This window comes from Phodopus roborovskii, unplaced genomic scaffold (genome assembly GCF_943737965.1).
Source record: "Phodopus roborovskii unplaced genomic scaffold, PHOROB, whole genome shotgun sequence".
Lineage (NCBI taxonomy): Eukaryota > Metazoa > Chordata > Mammalia > Rodentia > Cricetidae > Phodopus > Phodopus roborovskii.
In genome coordinates this window covers 1,241,891-1,258,076 of record NW_026126691.1, presented here as the reverse complement: position 1 = coordinate 1,258,076, position 16,186 = coordinate 1,241,891, and the positions used below count along the sequence as shown (strand labels likewise).

The window sequence follows — 16,186 nt, the reverse complement described above, 5'->3', positions numbered from 1 at the left end:
GTAGGGATTCAATAGATATTGACTGAATGACTGTAGAACAGAGAAATCCAAGTTGTTGGAACTTGGGTATGGACAAGATCTAAGCACATATCAATATTTCTGAACCAAAGGATTCAATAGCTTCTTCTTGAATGAATGAATTAGTAGAAGAAGGTGACTTCCTCCCAACAACTCACCATAAAAAATGAGTTGATTACCCTGAAGAAATGGCCTAGAGAAAAGGGACATTTTGACTTTTATATGTCTTTGCTAGGCCTTGGGAGGCATGTGTACATGTATGCATATATGAGTACATGTGTGTGTGAGGCTGTATGGAGAGGGAGACAGTATGGGACCCAAGCTCTGAGAATGGCTTCAGGCCTAGACATCTCACCACTTACCTTGTTATGATACTGCAGCATCTGAGTTATGATTCTGATTTTTGGGTGATAGTTCTTTATGGAGATCACTCTGAAAAAGAGAGAAGAACTGAAGCAAGCTCTGTGTAACCCACAGAGTGTGATGGAGGACTCATTTCATTAGGTAACCTTGGTCAAGTCAGCAACCAGGGCCATTGAGGGGGCTGTGTCTAAAGAAAGAATTTTCCCCCTCACCATATGTATTAACAGCATGAAAAGAAATGACAAGGCACACACTGGTATATGTACTAGGCATTACAAACATCAGAATTATGCAGGAGTAGTAAAGCTCACTGTAACCACATCACGTGATTGATGGATGCAGGTGTTTGGGACTCTAAGGCCAGACCTGACAACAGAGCAAGTTCAGAGCTAGCCTGTGCCACATGAGACTCTGCCTTAAAAACAAACATGAAGGACACCTGTGATGCCTAGGAGATGGACTCTGAACCTGAATCCATGGACATGGGAGCTTTGGATGCTTACAACAGGTGATGCAAGCCTAGACCTTAGCTTCTGGAGGGCTGCAGTTCCCTACTCCCCAGCCTAAAGACCTCTGCTCTGTGTCCATTTAACACCCTGAGTCGACTCAAACAGGCCACCTGCAAATGGCTCTGATTATCACATACCCTTTGGACATTCTCATAAATGTGAATTTTAAGCAGAACTCTTAGGATATGATCAAGAACTCTGCCTTCCACAGCATAATGATGACTTGACCACTGGTTCAAGTTAAACACCAGCACCCTAAACATATGGTAATCTGGTGGGAAATTCCTTCTGATTGCCCTCAGTCCTTTACTGAGCCTGAATGACCCCACCAGCCAACCTTCCCTGCCATCCCTTCTCCTGTCAATCACCAAAGGGAAAAAGTAAGGAGCCCATGAATGGAAACACCTGGCTTCCAGCACAGCTATTGTGCTAATGAACTGGGTGACCCTCCGGAAATCCCTGGGCTCTCCATTCCTGTCTCCTCATCTGGACACTGGGGGCAATGATACCTGCTTTGTTTACTTCACAGGCTTGGTATGAGGAGCAAATGGGAGACCAGATGTTAAAATGCTTTGAAATCATTAAAGGCCCTCTCCACGTGTAAGTTATGGTTTTTGTCATTACCAACCCTGTCAAGAGTGACATTGTACATTTCCTTCTGTGACAAGGAAGGCTAAGAAATGGAATTCCAGAGAAAGGCCCACCTCCTAAGCCTCATCAGGAATGCAAGTACAATTATCACAGCCGCCCCCACAAACTTCCCACCAAGCTTAGTGCTTCCCTTTGCCACTTCTTCTGCAAAACTGAAGAGAAGGCAATCAGACAACAGCTTCATCTGAAGAAACTGCAGCCAGAGACTTAGGGAGATGGTTCGCCAGAAAGCCTTTCTGCACACATTCACCCTGAGCTTTGCCCCAGAAGAACTTAGTTTCGAGACAATGTCATGTTGGCCTCTGCTTCTAACTCAGGGCTTTTGAGCCTCTGTTAGCCTCTCAGTACAGTCCACAGTGCCGGCCAGCTTTCTGCATTAGCTCATTACAAATGGCTCTTTGACATTTTAATTTCAAAAGCAGCAGATTGGTCTCATTAATCTAAGGAGGAATATACAAATAAAAGAAAAGCTGAACCCATATTTAACCCTGAGCATCCCGCTCCCTTTTGGGTCTTGCCCCTGAATTTCCTTAATGGATGGCTTACTTACATCCCTAGAAGCCTTCTGTGCCCAGTGAGCTCCATACCTTGGCATCCCATCATTCTCCCTGGCATCTATATGTGCTCACATTAACCCTTTATCCCAAGAGTTTGAAGAAAACATTCTGTTTATGAGAAACACCCATTTAAAAATCACCACACGTTTCTATTTTTCGCCACTGAGGAGAAATAAAAGAATACACACAAAACGCTTCTCCATGAGGTCAAAACCATTAAGCTTCCTGCTCCTGGTTTCTTTATTTGTAACAAGGCAAAAGATGGTGCCTTGTCTCTTGAAGGGCTACATTTTTATCACTTCAAAGGACAGGGGAAAAATGTATCAAAGGGTAGAAATGCTGCTTAGTTTTGAAAGTGACAAGGGACACATTCTAAACTGAAGTTGACCTATGTGGTCACTTTCCAATGAGGCCTGGTAAGGAGATGGGCTCCAGTGTGAAGCCAGTCCCCATTGCATCCCAGCCTGGTAAACCAAGTCTTACCAGACCTTATACAAAAATTTCATCAAAACAGAACCAAGCCTATTACCGAAAAAAAAGTGTCAAGTAGTTTCCTCTAGATATAGGTCCAGATACTGACAGGAAGAATAGATCAAACTAAATGAATCAGAGGAATTCCTCTGCTTCACTGATGCAAAGTGCACATAGCTGGTGAACAGTAATTAAAACCAAAATGAAGTATTCACAAGCACTGTAAAGATCCAAAGGCAACTTCCCAGCTCTCACCTTTAGTCCCAGAGAAGCCAGCTGCAATTAGCATCTGGCCTATGCCCAGCCAAAAGGATGGCTGCTCACTACTAAGTAAGAGTTGTTGGGAATACACTGGGAATGAATTACTTCCCTTAGTCCAGGCTCTCTCTAGAAATTTCTCTTTATTATCTTCCTCAACCTCAAATGACTATTCCGCAATTTACATTGGAGAAAAGACAAATTCTAAAAGGATTTTAGCTAACCACAGCACAATGTTTGGATTTTTCGATCATCTTCTAGATACAAGACTTGATGATAAGTCTATGGGAAGAACAACAGCTAATGAAAACTTTCCTTCTGAAATGGAAAGTAAATTAAGGCCTCTAAAAGTCTGAGAGACCTAGCCCATGTGCAGAAAAGGCATTAACTAGCAGTGTTCTAGATTTGTTTTCTCCCCAGACCATGATCTGATAAAAACAAAAAATTAAAATAAAGAGTGGGGACTTTAATCCATACAGGATTAAGATGTAATCTACATAATTCAGTATCACAGAGACACATGCTAATGTTAAAACCACCAAAGAACACTCATCTGGGGAAACTGAGACAAGCTAATTAACCAATAACTTGCAGAGCAGTAATAATCATCCTGAAGGAGACAGGCCACAGAAGTACTACCAAGGGGTTTCTCAGCCTCAACTATTGTCATTTTGGGGTAAGATGGTTTTCTAGATAGGGACTGTGCTGTGCATTGTGGGAAGCTTGGCAGCAGTCCTTGCCTCTATGCACTGGATTCCAGCAAGACCACCTTCTAGTTGTTTCAAATGCAAAGATGTTACACTTGTTGGAAAATACCTCCAGGAGGTATTTTAAGATCCTCCCCAGAAAGGACATTTTGGGTCCAAATCCTTTCAGATAACATAATTTCTTACAAAATGAAAATTCGAGATTTTATAGGTATGAATTGTTGTGTGTGGGTATTAGTCCATTTGAAGGCAAACATCAGCATTGAGTGTGTTACTCCTTAGATGTGCACCACCTTGACTTTGTGTGACAGGCCTCTCAGTGACCTGGAACTCGCTGAGTTAGGCTAGGCTGGTTGGTGAGTCCTGGGGTCTGCTGTTTGATTCCTAGGATTCAAGTGTGCCACTATGCCTCATTTTCTAAAACTGATTCTGGGGTTTGAACTCACATCCTTACCCTTGCACAGGAGATGCTTTACCAACTGAGCTGTCCTGTATATATCTTTCCTTTTCTAGTTCTTTCTCTAGGGATCTGAAACCCAAGAGCAGCTCTGAGCAGTGGACAAACCATATGTTAACTCTGAGCTTCCTGTTGATGGTATCCAGTAAGTATGTCAACACTTTTCAGCTCCACCAGCTCCATACAGGAGCCATTGTTGCTTGGTATAGGAAGGAAAGATGGTCCACAGAAACAGTCCTCTGCCAGAAAAAGGTTGTTTGTAAGCAAGTGGGAGACGAATCCAGGACCTTCCCCAGCACCTGATTCCCTGAGTTACCTCATGATGTTGGAGGCATCTTCTGCATCTGGGTCAGCGCAGTACTTATTGGCAAGAATCAGGCACGCATCTGCTGACTCTATCTGAGAGACCAAAAGGAAAAATCATAACAAACACAAACATATAAACGCATACACTCAACTATACAACTGTAGTCTTTTTTCTTTCTTTCTTTCTTTTTGCCAGCATTTAGAGAACATGGTATTTTGTAAGGAAAGAGGGAAAATCCTGAAAAAAATTAGTTTTGTTAAAAGTGTAGTTTGCAACTCAGGTCCTTGTTATGGATAAACATGGTAGCATGAACCTGAGTAATTATGCTCTTCATTTAGCCTAGCTGCTTACAGGCATGTATGCTGAAGTCCTTCTAGTTCACTTAATTAAGCCATTCAATCTCATTCACCTGTCTGTGCTATCATCCTAATCTTTTCAGCCAGGAAATAGAAGTTTCTGGGTTAAACCCCTTCCCCCAAGTTCCAATGTAGACAAAAATATTTTCAGATTCAACAACACAGATCATCAAGGGGTAGGAGAGATGACTCGGTCATTAAGAACACTTGTTGCTTTTTGCAGAAGATGTAAATTCCATCCCCAGCATCCACATGGTAGCTCACAACCATTCTGTTCCAGGGCATCTGACTCCCTCTTCTGGCCTGTCAGCTTCAGACAAAAGGAAGTACACATACATACATGCAGGCAGGTAAAACACTTATACAAATAAAGTTAAAATAAGTAAATATTTTTTTAAAGAAATCTTTCATCAAAATGTATACACATTTTCATTCTATGTGTCCCAAGAAGAAACTGGATCCTTAAACAGACAATAGCTCTATGCTGTTCACTATTCATTACTACTCAGGTATTCAAAAGACAAATCATTTACATAAATTAAATGATACTTTACAGATGGACCCAAAAAGCAGCCTACTGACTTATCTTAATTTGAGCCAAAAGGGGGTTTGTCCTTAGAGGAACCATGAGTTTGATGTGCTAATAATTGCTTGCATTTAAATTAGGCCTATGAACAAAATCCATTTTCTCTGTACTTCTGACTTGGGTCATGTCTGGATAATGTTAAGATAAACTAGCCTACAAAAGCATGAGAACTCACACACTGACATGGGTCTGCAATTTTCTTGCTCATAATGTTGCATTTGGTGGGAGGGTCATGGTTCCCTTCCTGGTCTGTCATTGTCTCTTGATTTCTTTAACAATGTAAAGAATTCACACAAATCCTTTGGTTTTTCTGTTTGCCACTACAGCAATTTCAGAACACTTTGGTGACCACAGTTAGCATTTAGACTTCCATGGGTTCACACAATATTAACTGCCACTGGCATGCAAATGGTGAACACTCTTACAAAACCTATATTAAATGAATGACATAGAAGCTGTCAGTTCACTGGGTCCTTTTTTTTCCCCTAAAACCTTACTTGTACTTTATGAGAAGATATCAATTCAGAAGAGGCCACGAAGAATATGATTAGCTTATTACCAAATGAGGTGGAGTCTGCTTTGAAGGAAGCGCAAATGCCTTATAACTTGATGTTATTTTCTTTTCTAACATTTCTCTCAGATATAATTAATGGATCTGAAAACTATACTGGGTTCAATTAGTTGAAAACTAACCATTTATGATGTTATAGTGTGCATGGCTTTTTATCCATTCAACTTTATTTTTTTTACATTTATTTATTATTAGATCAAGTGGAGTTTAGAAATTACCCACTATTGTAGAGTTATTCTGTATCTTTGAGTCCAGTAGTATGCTTTATGATACTGGGTAGAGCAGAGTTTGGTGTATACATGTTTAGTATTATAAGAGTTCCTTAGTAGATTCTTCTCTTGATTAGTAGGAAGAACCACTCTTTGTCTCTTCTTTAGTTTTAGTTTGAAATCTATGTTGTGGGATAGTAGGATGTTGGCACCCACTTGCTTCCAGCTCCCATTCACTCAGAGTGGTTTTTCTACCCTTTCATTTTAAAGTGGTGGCTATCTTTGAAGTTTAGGTAAGTGTCATGTAGACAGCAGACAGCTGGTTTGTTTCTTAACCCTTTCCCCTAATTTGTGTCCTTTGACTGGGAAGTTAGGGTTAGGGTGTTCTTTGTCCTACTTTGTTTCACTAATAGTAGCTTCATTTTTTCTTTCTATACTTTCTTGGAAATGCTTATTCCTTTATCGTGTGTGTGTGTGTGTGTGTGTGTGTGTGTGTGTGTGTGTGTGTGTACATTAAAGAGAGAGGACGGACAATTTGTTGGAGTTGATTGTCCACTTCCACCAAGTAGGTCCTGGAGCTCAAACTCAGGCCAACAGGCTTTGCAGCAAGTGCCCTTCCTTACCCACTGAACCATGGGGATGAGATAGCCCAAATTTAACATTTGAGTCCTACTTTGGGAGTTGCTGATTTAGAAGAAAAAAGAAAGTAAGTTCAATGTTAGGACTAACCTAAGTGTGGAATACTTATATACAGTCTAGTGTGAGCAATTAGAGAACAAGGTCCTGATGCCAATGAAAGAGTGAACCAGGGTCAGTAACATCTGTGTTATGTAGTTAATAGTTTAGGAGATGGCTCTTGGGAATCATGGCCCCATCCCTCAAGCAAGAGTACAAACATTTACTTTTCCTTACCTTGACTCTGGCAAGATCATGTGGATTGAGGACAGAACCCTGATAAAATTCCACCTGAGTAAAATGTCGTTTAAATAGAGCCTCAAGCTCAAGGTTGGGGGAGATGCTGCACAGACAGAAAAGAAACAACTGTTAAAACAACAGAGTGGACATCTTGGATTCTGTGACTCCCTTGGTTTCAGCTTTCATATAAGGTCCTGAACAAAGGCCCTAACCTTCACAGAAACCTCCTTCTCTGCCCTAAATAAAAGACTCATATTTAAGAGAAGTAAACTCCACTGAAAAGCAAACCCAGAGGTCTCTGGACTTACAAAAGTTGAGGCCTATGAGGTAAAGTGTCTTCCTCTTTGTTACCACTAGAAAAGCCAGAGCTGTGGCATCAGTGTGATTGGTCATGATATGTGTCAACTTGACTGGACCACCTTGGAAGGCCCATATTCAGGTGGTTTGGTTTCCAGATACATGTATGAGGGTTCTTTCCCATGAGATTCACTTCCAAATCAGTGAATTTGGGAAAGTCGATCCTTTTTCCCCACATGAGTGGTTATCAGCCAACCAAGCAAGGACCTAAAGAGGAAAAGGCAGAGGGAGGCCATTGCTGTCTCTTGATCCATGCCTGCCTATGTGCACCATGACATCTTAGTCCTCCCACTCTTCTCTCTCTGGACTAGGGTTTCACATCACCATCTCCTTTGTGTCAGGCCTTCAACCTTTAGACCAAGTACTAATACTAATGGAGTTTTCATTTTGTAGATGTCAGATTGTGGGACTTCCCAGCCTCCACAATTGAGTGAGCTAATGTCTCACCAAGAGTCTTTCTCTATATAGGGTGGGTACTGCCCATGACTAAATGTATATTTTTAACATTTCCTACATGACTAACTGGTCTCTGAACACTTTACATTGATTGATTCCTTTCATTCTTATGATAATCCAAGGAGACAGAACATCTCCTCTGTTCATAGACATGGGAGCTGGGGCACAAGGAAATAACTTGTCCAGGCAGTCATTGGTTAAGTCATGATTCAGATTAAAGATGTAATTGGCATTATGTCTATGGATTAAATGAAAATCCATCTACACAGAGCCAGCCTGAGGTACCACTGGAGACTCAGAGGAAGAAAAGTGTTAATATGCCCAATACACTGTGTGATAATGCTGTCAACTGGATGGGATCTAGGATCACCTGGAAGACAACCTCTGTGTAAAATGGGGTGGAAAGATCCACTATGAATGTGGCAGCAGCATCTTTTAGGCTGGGTCTCAGACTAAATAAAAAATGAGAAAACAACCTGAACACCAACATTCATCTCTCTCTGCTTCTTGCATGCAGATGTAGTGTGACCATCTACCTGATGCTTTCACTGCTATACTTCCTGTGTCCATGGACCCACTAGCTAAGAGTAACTTTTGCCAGGTGTTTTGTCCCAGCAATGTATGTCACCCTGCTTCTTCTCTTGCCTTGCTTGGTCCCTCTCTGGCAACCACATCAAGTATCCCACTCCAGCCCTGCAGACACACCTGACTGCACAGATACACATTGATGAAGGGACAAGAATGATGACTTGGATCCTAGTGAATTTCATGGTTAAGTACTTCAGAAAGAAACTCAGAGATGATCCCAGACCACATCCCTGGGGATGGCTTTCAACACCGGACTACGGTGTTGCTTCACCCTCCAAGGGTTCTAAACCAAATACTTCATTTTTATGGGAAAACTACCTTTTAGCTAAGGAGCCAGAAGAGTTCATGGCTATTCAAGCTCCTTGTCCCAATAGTCAACCACCTCCATTTCCACCATCTCTCTGAGTGAAGGCACTCAGAGAGGAGCATGCAGTTGGGCAGAGGCTCTAGTGACAACAGCCATTTCTTACTTGTGAAGAAAGACGATCTCCACATTGACATCATCCCGGTCCTTGTGCAGAAAGTCCTTCAGGAAGTTAGAGACACTCTCCAGAGTGATGTGGCCACAGACTACAATGTGCCTGCATAGGAGAGGCTAGTTAGTTTCAGGCAGACCCAGTGACATGACCCCACATCCTGATCCCTAACAAGGCAGAGTAAGTGAGGCAGCTGCAAGAGGAACATCTATCTCCACCCTCAGTCCCCACAAACCCAGTCCCCATCCCAGAGGGTCACGAGGCAAAGCGATGGTGCTAGCAGCTGCTCAGAGGCTCCTGGACAGAAGCATATGGCTGCTCACCTGATGCTGTACAAAATCCTATTAAAAGCCCAGCCACTTGGCCAAGTGGTTTTATGCATTTAACAATAAGTGACATTATGCATGTGCTTAAATGCTACATTATCAAGTCCCTTGCAGATTCCTATCTCCCCCTTTCTGCCCACAAAGCGTCCTCCTGGGAGATTTACCGTAGCAGTCTTGGTTTATGACATACAGCTTATCAGGTAATGAGATAACAAATCTTGCTGAAACGATGATTTTGTGTGTAAGAAAGCGGACTTTTATCAGGGTGGCTAATGTGCGGCTTGACATGTTATAGGCTTGGCTGGCCATAAGCAGTAAAAAGGAAATTTTGCATTTTTCCACCATAACTTCTCCAACAATGGAGGCATGTAACACTTTACAGTAAGTGAGCATTACTCAGGGCTAAATGGAGATGGGATGCCCATGGAATGGAAGAGCAAACTGCCTGCTGTGGCTGTGTCCCCAGAGGGCTGCTACCTCAGGGTGTTTGGGACTTCCCTGAATGCCAAACTAATTCATCTGAAGACCCTTACAATAGGCAGAAGCAAGGGAGACATGAATGTGAAAATGCTGGCTTTGTTCTATGGTAGTTCTGACTTCTGTTTCTAGAAATAGCAGCTCACCCCCCTCTCCCCCAGGAAATGAGATCCTTTTCCAGAGCATTAAAACATCCAGCTTCTCCAATAATTTTTCTTCCTGAAACAATGTGACCTCAACATCAGACTATCCTGGGCTCATTTACATTGACTTCATGATGCTCAGTCACAAGACCATGATCTGAGAATTGGCTCTAAGCCCAAAATGGACTTGGCTGTGAAGCTATACACACCAGCTTCTAGTCAAAACACTGTGCTAAGTGGCCCAACTCACACCACTCCACCCTTCAGGCTGACAGAGGGTAGGTCTCTAATGTGTTTTAAGACTGGGCCAGGTAGTGAACATGCAGTAAGGCAATTTCCCAGGAAAACTTCAGAATGTCCAAATACATTACCCTTTATAATTTCTCTGTTCACATTGTAATGTGGCAGAAAGTTCATTGGCTGGAGGCAGCTTATAATAGGAGGTGGTGATGATGGTTTATGCAATGTCCCATTAGACGTCATTACAAGAGCCTGCCCTTTTGTGGCAATTTGGTGCTCAACTAAGTATATGAGAATAATACAGTAAACTCATTGGGGAAAAGATAATGGTGCAGAACAAAGAGTAAATCAATAATATACACAATGCAGTTAATAATATTACCATTATGGACTGTTATTGTTACAGTGGTGCACCTAGTGATCAGACATGACATGGTCATGAAGGGGAGGAAGAGGAACAATGAAGTATTTCAGAAGAGACATCGTAACATGATCATATTTCCCTCTCAACAGAATCTGCTAGGTTGTGAGGCATCATTCAGCTACTCACCCAAATTTCATGTCCAAAGCCCCATATCACTGACCCCTTCTGACCATAAGGCTGTAAAATATACTGTGTATCTGAATTCATGAAGTAAATAGACTATTTGGATTTTTATATTTCTTTTCATATTGTAAAATGTTTCTTATGGTATAAGCATTTAAGTAGGCATGAGTGTTCTGAATGAGATTTATGGTTCTGAATTGGCAAGCATGCCCAGAAAGCAACCAAGGAAGAGAATTTCCCTCCTGACCTCCACACAAAAGACAAAGGATTTTATCTCTACAACTAAGCTATGTCTTGAGTGAAAGAGCAAGCAGGGTAAGTAAGAACCCCAGTAACCTGCTTTGATGCCAAGGGCAGAATATACCAGACATGCCACTTATTCCAGTCCATACAAGGAGAAGCTGAGAGGTCAACCTTACCCAGCCAGCCTCTGTATCAGATACTGCAAATCTCAGAGTTCTACACTGGCATATCCCTCGTAATGATCAAATCCAGACTTGAATGAATGGTAGCTTGAGACAGCTGAACACTCGCCCTTCCTGTTCTGTACACAAAGAATGGAGTGAATGTCTGACAGCACCCCAGTTGCTGCTCTGGAATCATTCATCCTAAGAGAGATGTGTGAAGTGGAAGGGGAGAATATGCGCACTCCCCCCAATGAATCACCCTTGAATCAAAGGTTCAGCCAGCTGATTTATTCAGCCTTAGAAAAAGTCAGGGTTCTACTATTTGAAAGTGTGCCGGGTATATATAAAATATATTCAATGCAATCAATATTATCCCTTAAGCTTTTAATTAGCTTTCACTTCTCTTAAGAAGTAGACAAATGCTGGCAGGAGAGAGGAAGAGGGTAAAAAGATTGACTTTTTTTTTTTCATTTGGAGCTAGCTGTCTGATACCATGCTAGACAATTGAAAATATATATCTTTTAGCTACAGCATGATTTCTGGGGTGGAGAACAGTGCTTATCAAAAAAGGAAGAAAAAAATCTTCCTTTAACATAATTGGTATTTTTGCTCAGAAAAAAAAGGGGGGGTTTGCAGGGGGAAGGAGATTGATTGAAAGCAGATTGCCTTCTTGCCCAGGGAGAGTTATTAGGTACATTATCATGGCAACCTTGAAGAAGCCATATTGTTCCAATCTTCCCTGTATCTGATTTGAAGATTTACAGTCTCCCCCTTTAGTGCCAATAATCATTTCCCTCCATTTTGTTTTCCATACAATGGAAGTTATCAGGAAGCCCACATATTGAAAATGTTTGAATGTCATCAAAAGTGATGGATGGTGAGATGTTGCCTCTCTAGCCCTGTCAGCATTAGAAGATGAGCCCTGGTGGCCCATGTCTTAGGAAGCCTCAGATGCCTTACAGGGGCATGAGGGAAGGATGGCAAATGGAGAAAACACTTGAAAATCCCTTGAATGGTAGTCTGGGGGAGGATACTGTTTCAAGAAGAAAAAATGGTATTTATTATGCCATCTACTCAAAATAAGATTTTGTGTGTGTGTGTGTGTGTGTGTGTGTATATATATATATATATATATATATATATATATATATATATATATAATTGAAGCAGAGTGTCGGTTCATTGGAAGCAGGGTCAAGGGGCATGACCAAGGGAGGTTACAAGATCCCTGTCAAAATGATCTCTGCTGACTTCCACAATACCTACGGACCTGCTGGGTGAGATTCATACTCTGATGTCAGACACTAATTAATTCAGCAGTCTCAGACAGGTCCCACTAATTTTTCATTTAGGAGCAACAATTCAGAGCCTTAGAGGTACTGTAAAGAACACTTGATTCATGTGGTTGTCTCCAAGATTCACTCTGATAGATAATACATGGATGGTCCCCAGCCGAGGAGCCCATTGTCATCATCCTAAAATAGTAGAGACTGTATGGCATCTTTACATCAATACACAGTAGTATGTGGCCCATATAATTCCATCTAATCCCCAAACAACTTCATAGTCTTACTATCAGCATATCTTTAGATATCTCATCTACAACTGTTTCTTTGAGATGCACCTCTGATGTTCAGAGGATGTAAAAGGGTGCAGACCAGGTGTGTGAGACCACAATGTTCATGGAGGTGAAGCTGATGGGTGAGGATTTGTACCTCTCAGCTTCTGCTCCCTCAAGATTGGTCATTGCATGGTAGAGGAGTTATTGTAGTTCTTAAAGCTTCAGAGAGTTTGGTCATGGGAATGGGGTGGACAGAGATTAAATTAAGACATCATAGTTTTTCAGCATCTCTAGGCTAGACTATATCTGATCAGTTGGCCCAGGGGGGCTCAAGGAAACAAAACCCAAATAACACAGAAATCACCAACATCACTGTTCATAGACTCTAAACCAAACTTTAACTTTAGTCTCACAGTCTGACAAGTCAAGAGGGGCTGGAAAAGTTAATATTAGTACAAGACTACTCTCCTATGAAGCTGAGGGCTCTCACCAGTCCAGGGATTCTGAAGGTTAATAGGAGACGGCCTGTTTACAGCAGGCACTATTTAAGTGGGCCACACTGTGAGGTATCTAAAGTCATTCTTATCTGCAGTTCTGGACATAGCCTCTTTGAGCCTAGTGTTAACCTCTATGCCAGGATTCTATGTGGCCGTAGCAATTGGACTGTGAAGATAGAAAACAGATCTAAACCAATGACCATTTCTATTCTAATCTGATGAAACTTGGGGGTGGGACAAAGCCTGACTGAATTTGATGAACAGATATTTCTTAAGCAAAGGTAACAAAAACATAAGTTAATATAAGCTTAGATGAAAGACCCATCTCAGATGCTCAAGGAAGTATCTTAAATATTAACACACTGTTATCAAAAGGAACTTGGTGTAAGGGAATAATTTATCTGTTATTGATGCTGAGTAAGGGCTCCCAGCAGTGGGTTAATTAGGGATGGGTAGCCTAGGTAGGATGTGGAACAAGTAAGGCACCTTGTGGTTGAGCATGATTTCATAATAAAAGACTAATATATGACTAGAGTGAACTCTATCAGGGGTAACTGGGAAATTGCCACTTACTTATGCTATAGGCTCATCATCACCAAATATTCATGACTGTGCTCCTCCTACCACTAGCCATCTCTACCTCTAGCATGTGGTTACATATGTTTCCCTCAGTTACTCTACTTCTGTTGTTATGGTGGGCCAGGAGGGCCACAATTTCTGAGTGAGTGGCAAGCAGTTTCAGAAGTCAATGCCACGCCTGTGTTTCTTGTGGCAGAAGGTTTAAGAAAAAGATGGAGCTTTTCAAGGTTTGGGTGATAAGGCACCAGAGAGCCACTAAGAGTCAGCTTAGTTCAATGAGAACAAAAATCTACACACCTTCCACATATACCAGGTAGTTATTTCTGAGAGTCAACCACCTCTAAAACATTCCACATTTCACCAGGACAGGTGTTGGCAATAGGCCCCACTCACATTTCTGGTGCATCTTAGCTTCAGAATGTCTATGGTGCATGCTTAGTCTAACACCCACATTCTTTAATAAGGAAACAGGTTCCGCCATTTGTGCAAGGTAAGTGAGTAAACACAAAAGGCAGGACATCCCCCTCTATTTTGATGCCTTCTAAGAAACATCAAGTCCTGTGGAAAGGGCTTTGGCTGGAGATCAAGAGGCTGGGGAGCAGGCCTGTGTGACACAGAACCAAAGAGCCTGCCTGGGCCTCACCCACCAGACCCTCATGAATCCCTTTGGGTACCAGCTCCCTGCCTGCTCTCTAGTTGTTGTCATTTTATCTTGTCTAGATGGCTGCAATTGCTTCCTGATTGATTTCCCTCTGTTTACTCTCTCCACCTCCCCACCTCCCAAAAGCTGAGGAGCAAATACTGAGGCAAATGTGACCACAATCAGATCTTCCAAGGTCAACAGGGTCTTGGAGCTCCCCTTAACAGGCCTCACATGAGGAAGATAGTGTAAAATGCATGGCTCAGGGCTGTTTATTTTTAAGGATACTATATCCATTTTTACTGGAACAAGTATAAAGAACTTAAAAAACCCATAGCTATCCTGTCACAATAAATCATACAGAGTAAATTGAAAATCCTATACAGCTTTTTCTGAATACATTGCACTCACTTTGTCAAAGAGGTAGATGAAAAGTGGCATGTATTGATCTAGATGTCTCTGTGAAACTATAATATTTATATCAAATACATATGCTAGACTTTCTTCTGTCTTTCTGCTGAGCCTTCTAATCGTGCGCCTCTCATGCCACCTTTCCCAGCACCTCCCACCATTAGTAGCCCCTGACATGAGATGATTGGATTTTAAGTAGAGCTTGGCAAATAGAATAGGTAGCATTTTATCACACAAGAAGCAGGAGGGCAGTTAGAGACTCAGCAAGCAGACAAGGCTCATGTTTGCTCTTCTGGGTTGAACTTGAACTTCTCAGGGTATGTATCTTCTTGACTTTCATGCAAGCTGGACTTACCCAGCCATGTAGTTTGGCTGTTTTGTCTTAAGGTAACTGGCCCTGACTTGAGTGGTGCCTCCAGAACCACTTCACTTTAATTCTCTCCTTCTAGCTCAGGATTCTATTTCTAATAGGTAATACATCCATCTTCAACTTTCCTTCTTTTTTCTTTACCGAAAATCTGTTCCCACAAGTCTGTCTTCACTATGGGGAAAGATTGCCACCAATAATCAAAGCAAACCATCCCCCAGTTCTTATCTTCCTGTCCTACCGCAGGATCTAGCTCACCATGCAAGAGTATGGCCGTGTGTGTATGTGTGTGTGTGTGTGTGTGTGTGTGTGTGTGTGTGTGTGTTCCTGTGCATTTGTGTGTACGTGTACCATTTGTTTTCAAGACTGGCTTGTTGGAAAAAGTGTGCTTGGCTTAGACACTAACGCAGAACAAACACAGTCAACATTAAACAGCAAACTGCTAAAATGGCTGCCCAATTTAGCCACCTGGAATTTTCCAAGTGAGTAAGAGAGCTAAATATGGAAAGGAAACAACACAGAGTATTTATCATGCCCAATCCCAGATCCTGGCTATAACCATTTCCTATTGAGAGAAAAGAGGGAGGAAGAAAGAAAGAGGAAAGGGGTGGTGGGTGTCCCAAAGGAGCTTAAGGCTAAAATAATCTACTCTTGGCTACATCTTTTACTTAGCTGATGAGAAAGGAAGGAAATGTGATCGTCCTCCTGGTGAAGAAGAGAAGAAAGCAATTGTCTCATGCAACTGTCAATAGGCATATTCTGGAAAAGGCAGTCTGTTTCACTGCTTCCCTAGATGAGCAGACAATGAAGCAAACAAATCCAAACAGATCAGCAAAGGCACCTTCATGGAGCAGAGCCACAAGGTCTGGGAACAGGGCATTGGAAGACCCAGCAGAGGACACTGGGGAGCCGCTACCTAGAACTTTCTACACAAGATTTGTCATTTGACAGCCTAGTGGATCCACCATTCCAAACAATAATGAGATCTCCATAATTGGACAGTCACAAGTCCAGAGTCAGATGATGGGTAGGAATGACTTCACTTCTGTGGTAGTATGTAGCTTCCATGGGGTATCAGTCCAAGACTTGATAGATTCAGAGAACCTCAGCGTAGGCTGCTTCCTACTATCAAGTATACACCATACCTTCTGTCAACAACAGCTCACTTTTAATTAGAAC

At 42.0% G+C, this 16,186-nt stretch overlaps 1 protein-coding gene across 24 annotated transcripts in view; it reads right to left on the bottom strand.

Moving 5' to 3' along the window:
• Positions 1-16,186, bottom strand: part of Kcnma1 (potassium calcium-activated channel subfamily M alpha 1) — a 707,058-nt gene that overhangs the window by 197,825 nt on the left and 493,047 nt on the right. For all 24 annotated transcript variants that reach the window (XM_051174773.1, XM_051174774.1, XM_051174776.1 and 21 more), the window contains exons 10-13: positions 8,807-8,917; positions 6,933-7,038; positions 4,308-4,390; positions 381-450 (exon numbers count right to left, since the gene is read on the bottom strand). In XM_051174773.1, coding sequence (XP_051030730.1) covers positions 381-450; positions 4,308-4,390; positions 6,933-7,038; positions 8,807-8,917 — 370 coding nt within the window. The remainder of the gene's footprint in view (positions 1-380; positions 451-4,307; positions 4,391-6,932; positions 7,039-8,806; positions 8,918-16,186) is intronic.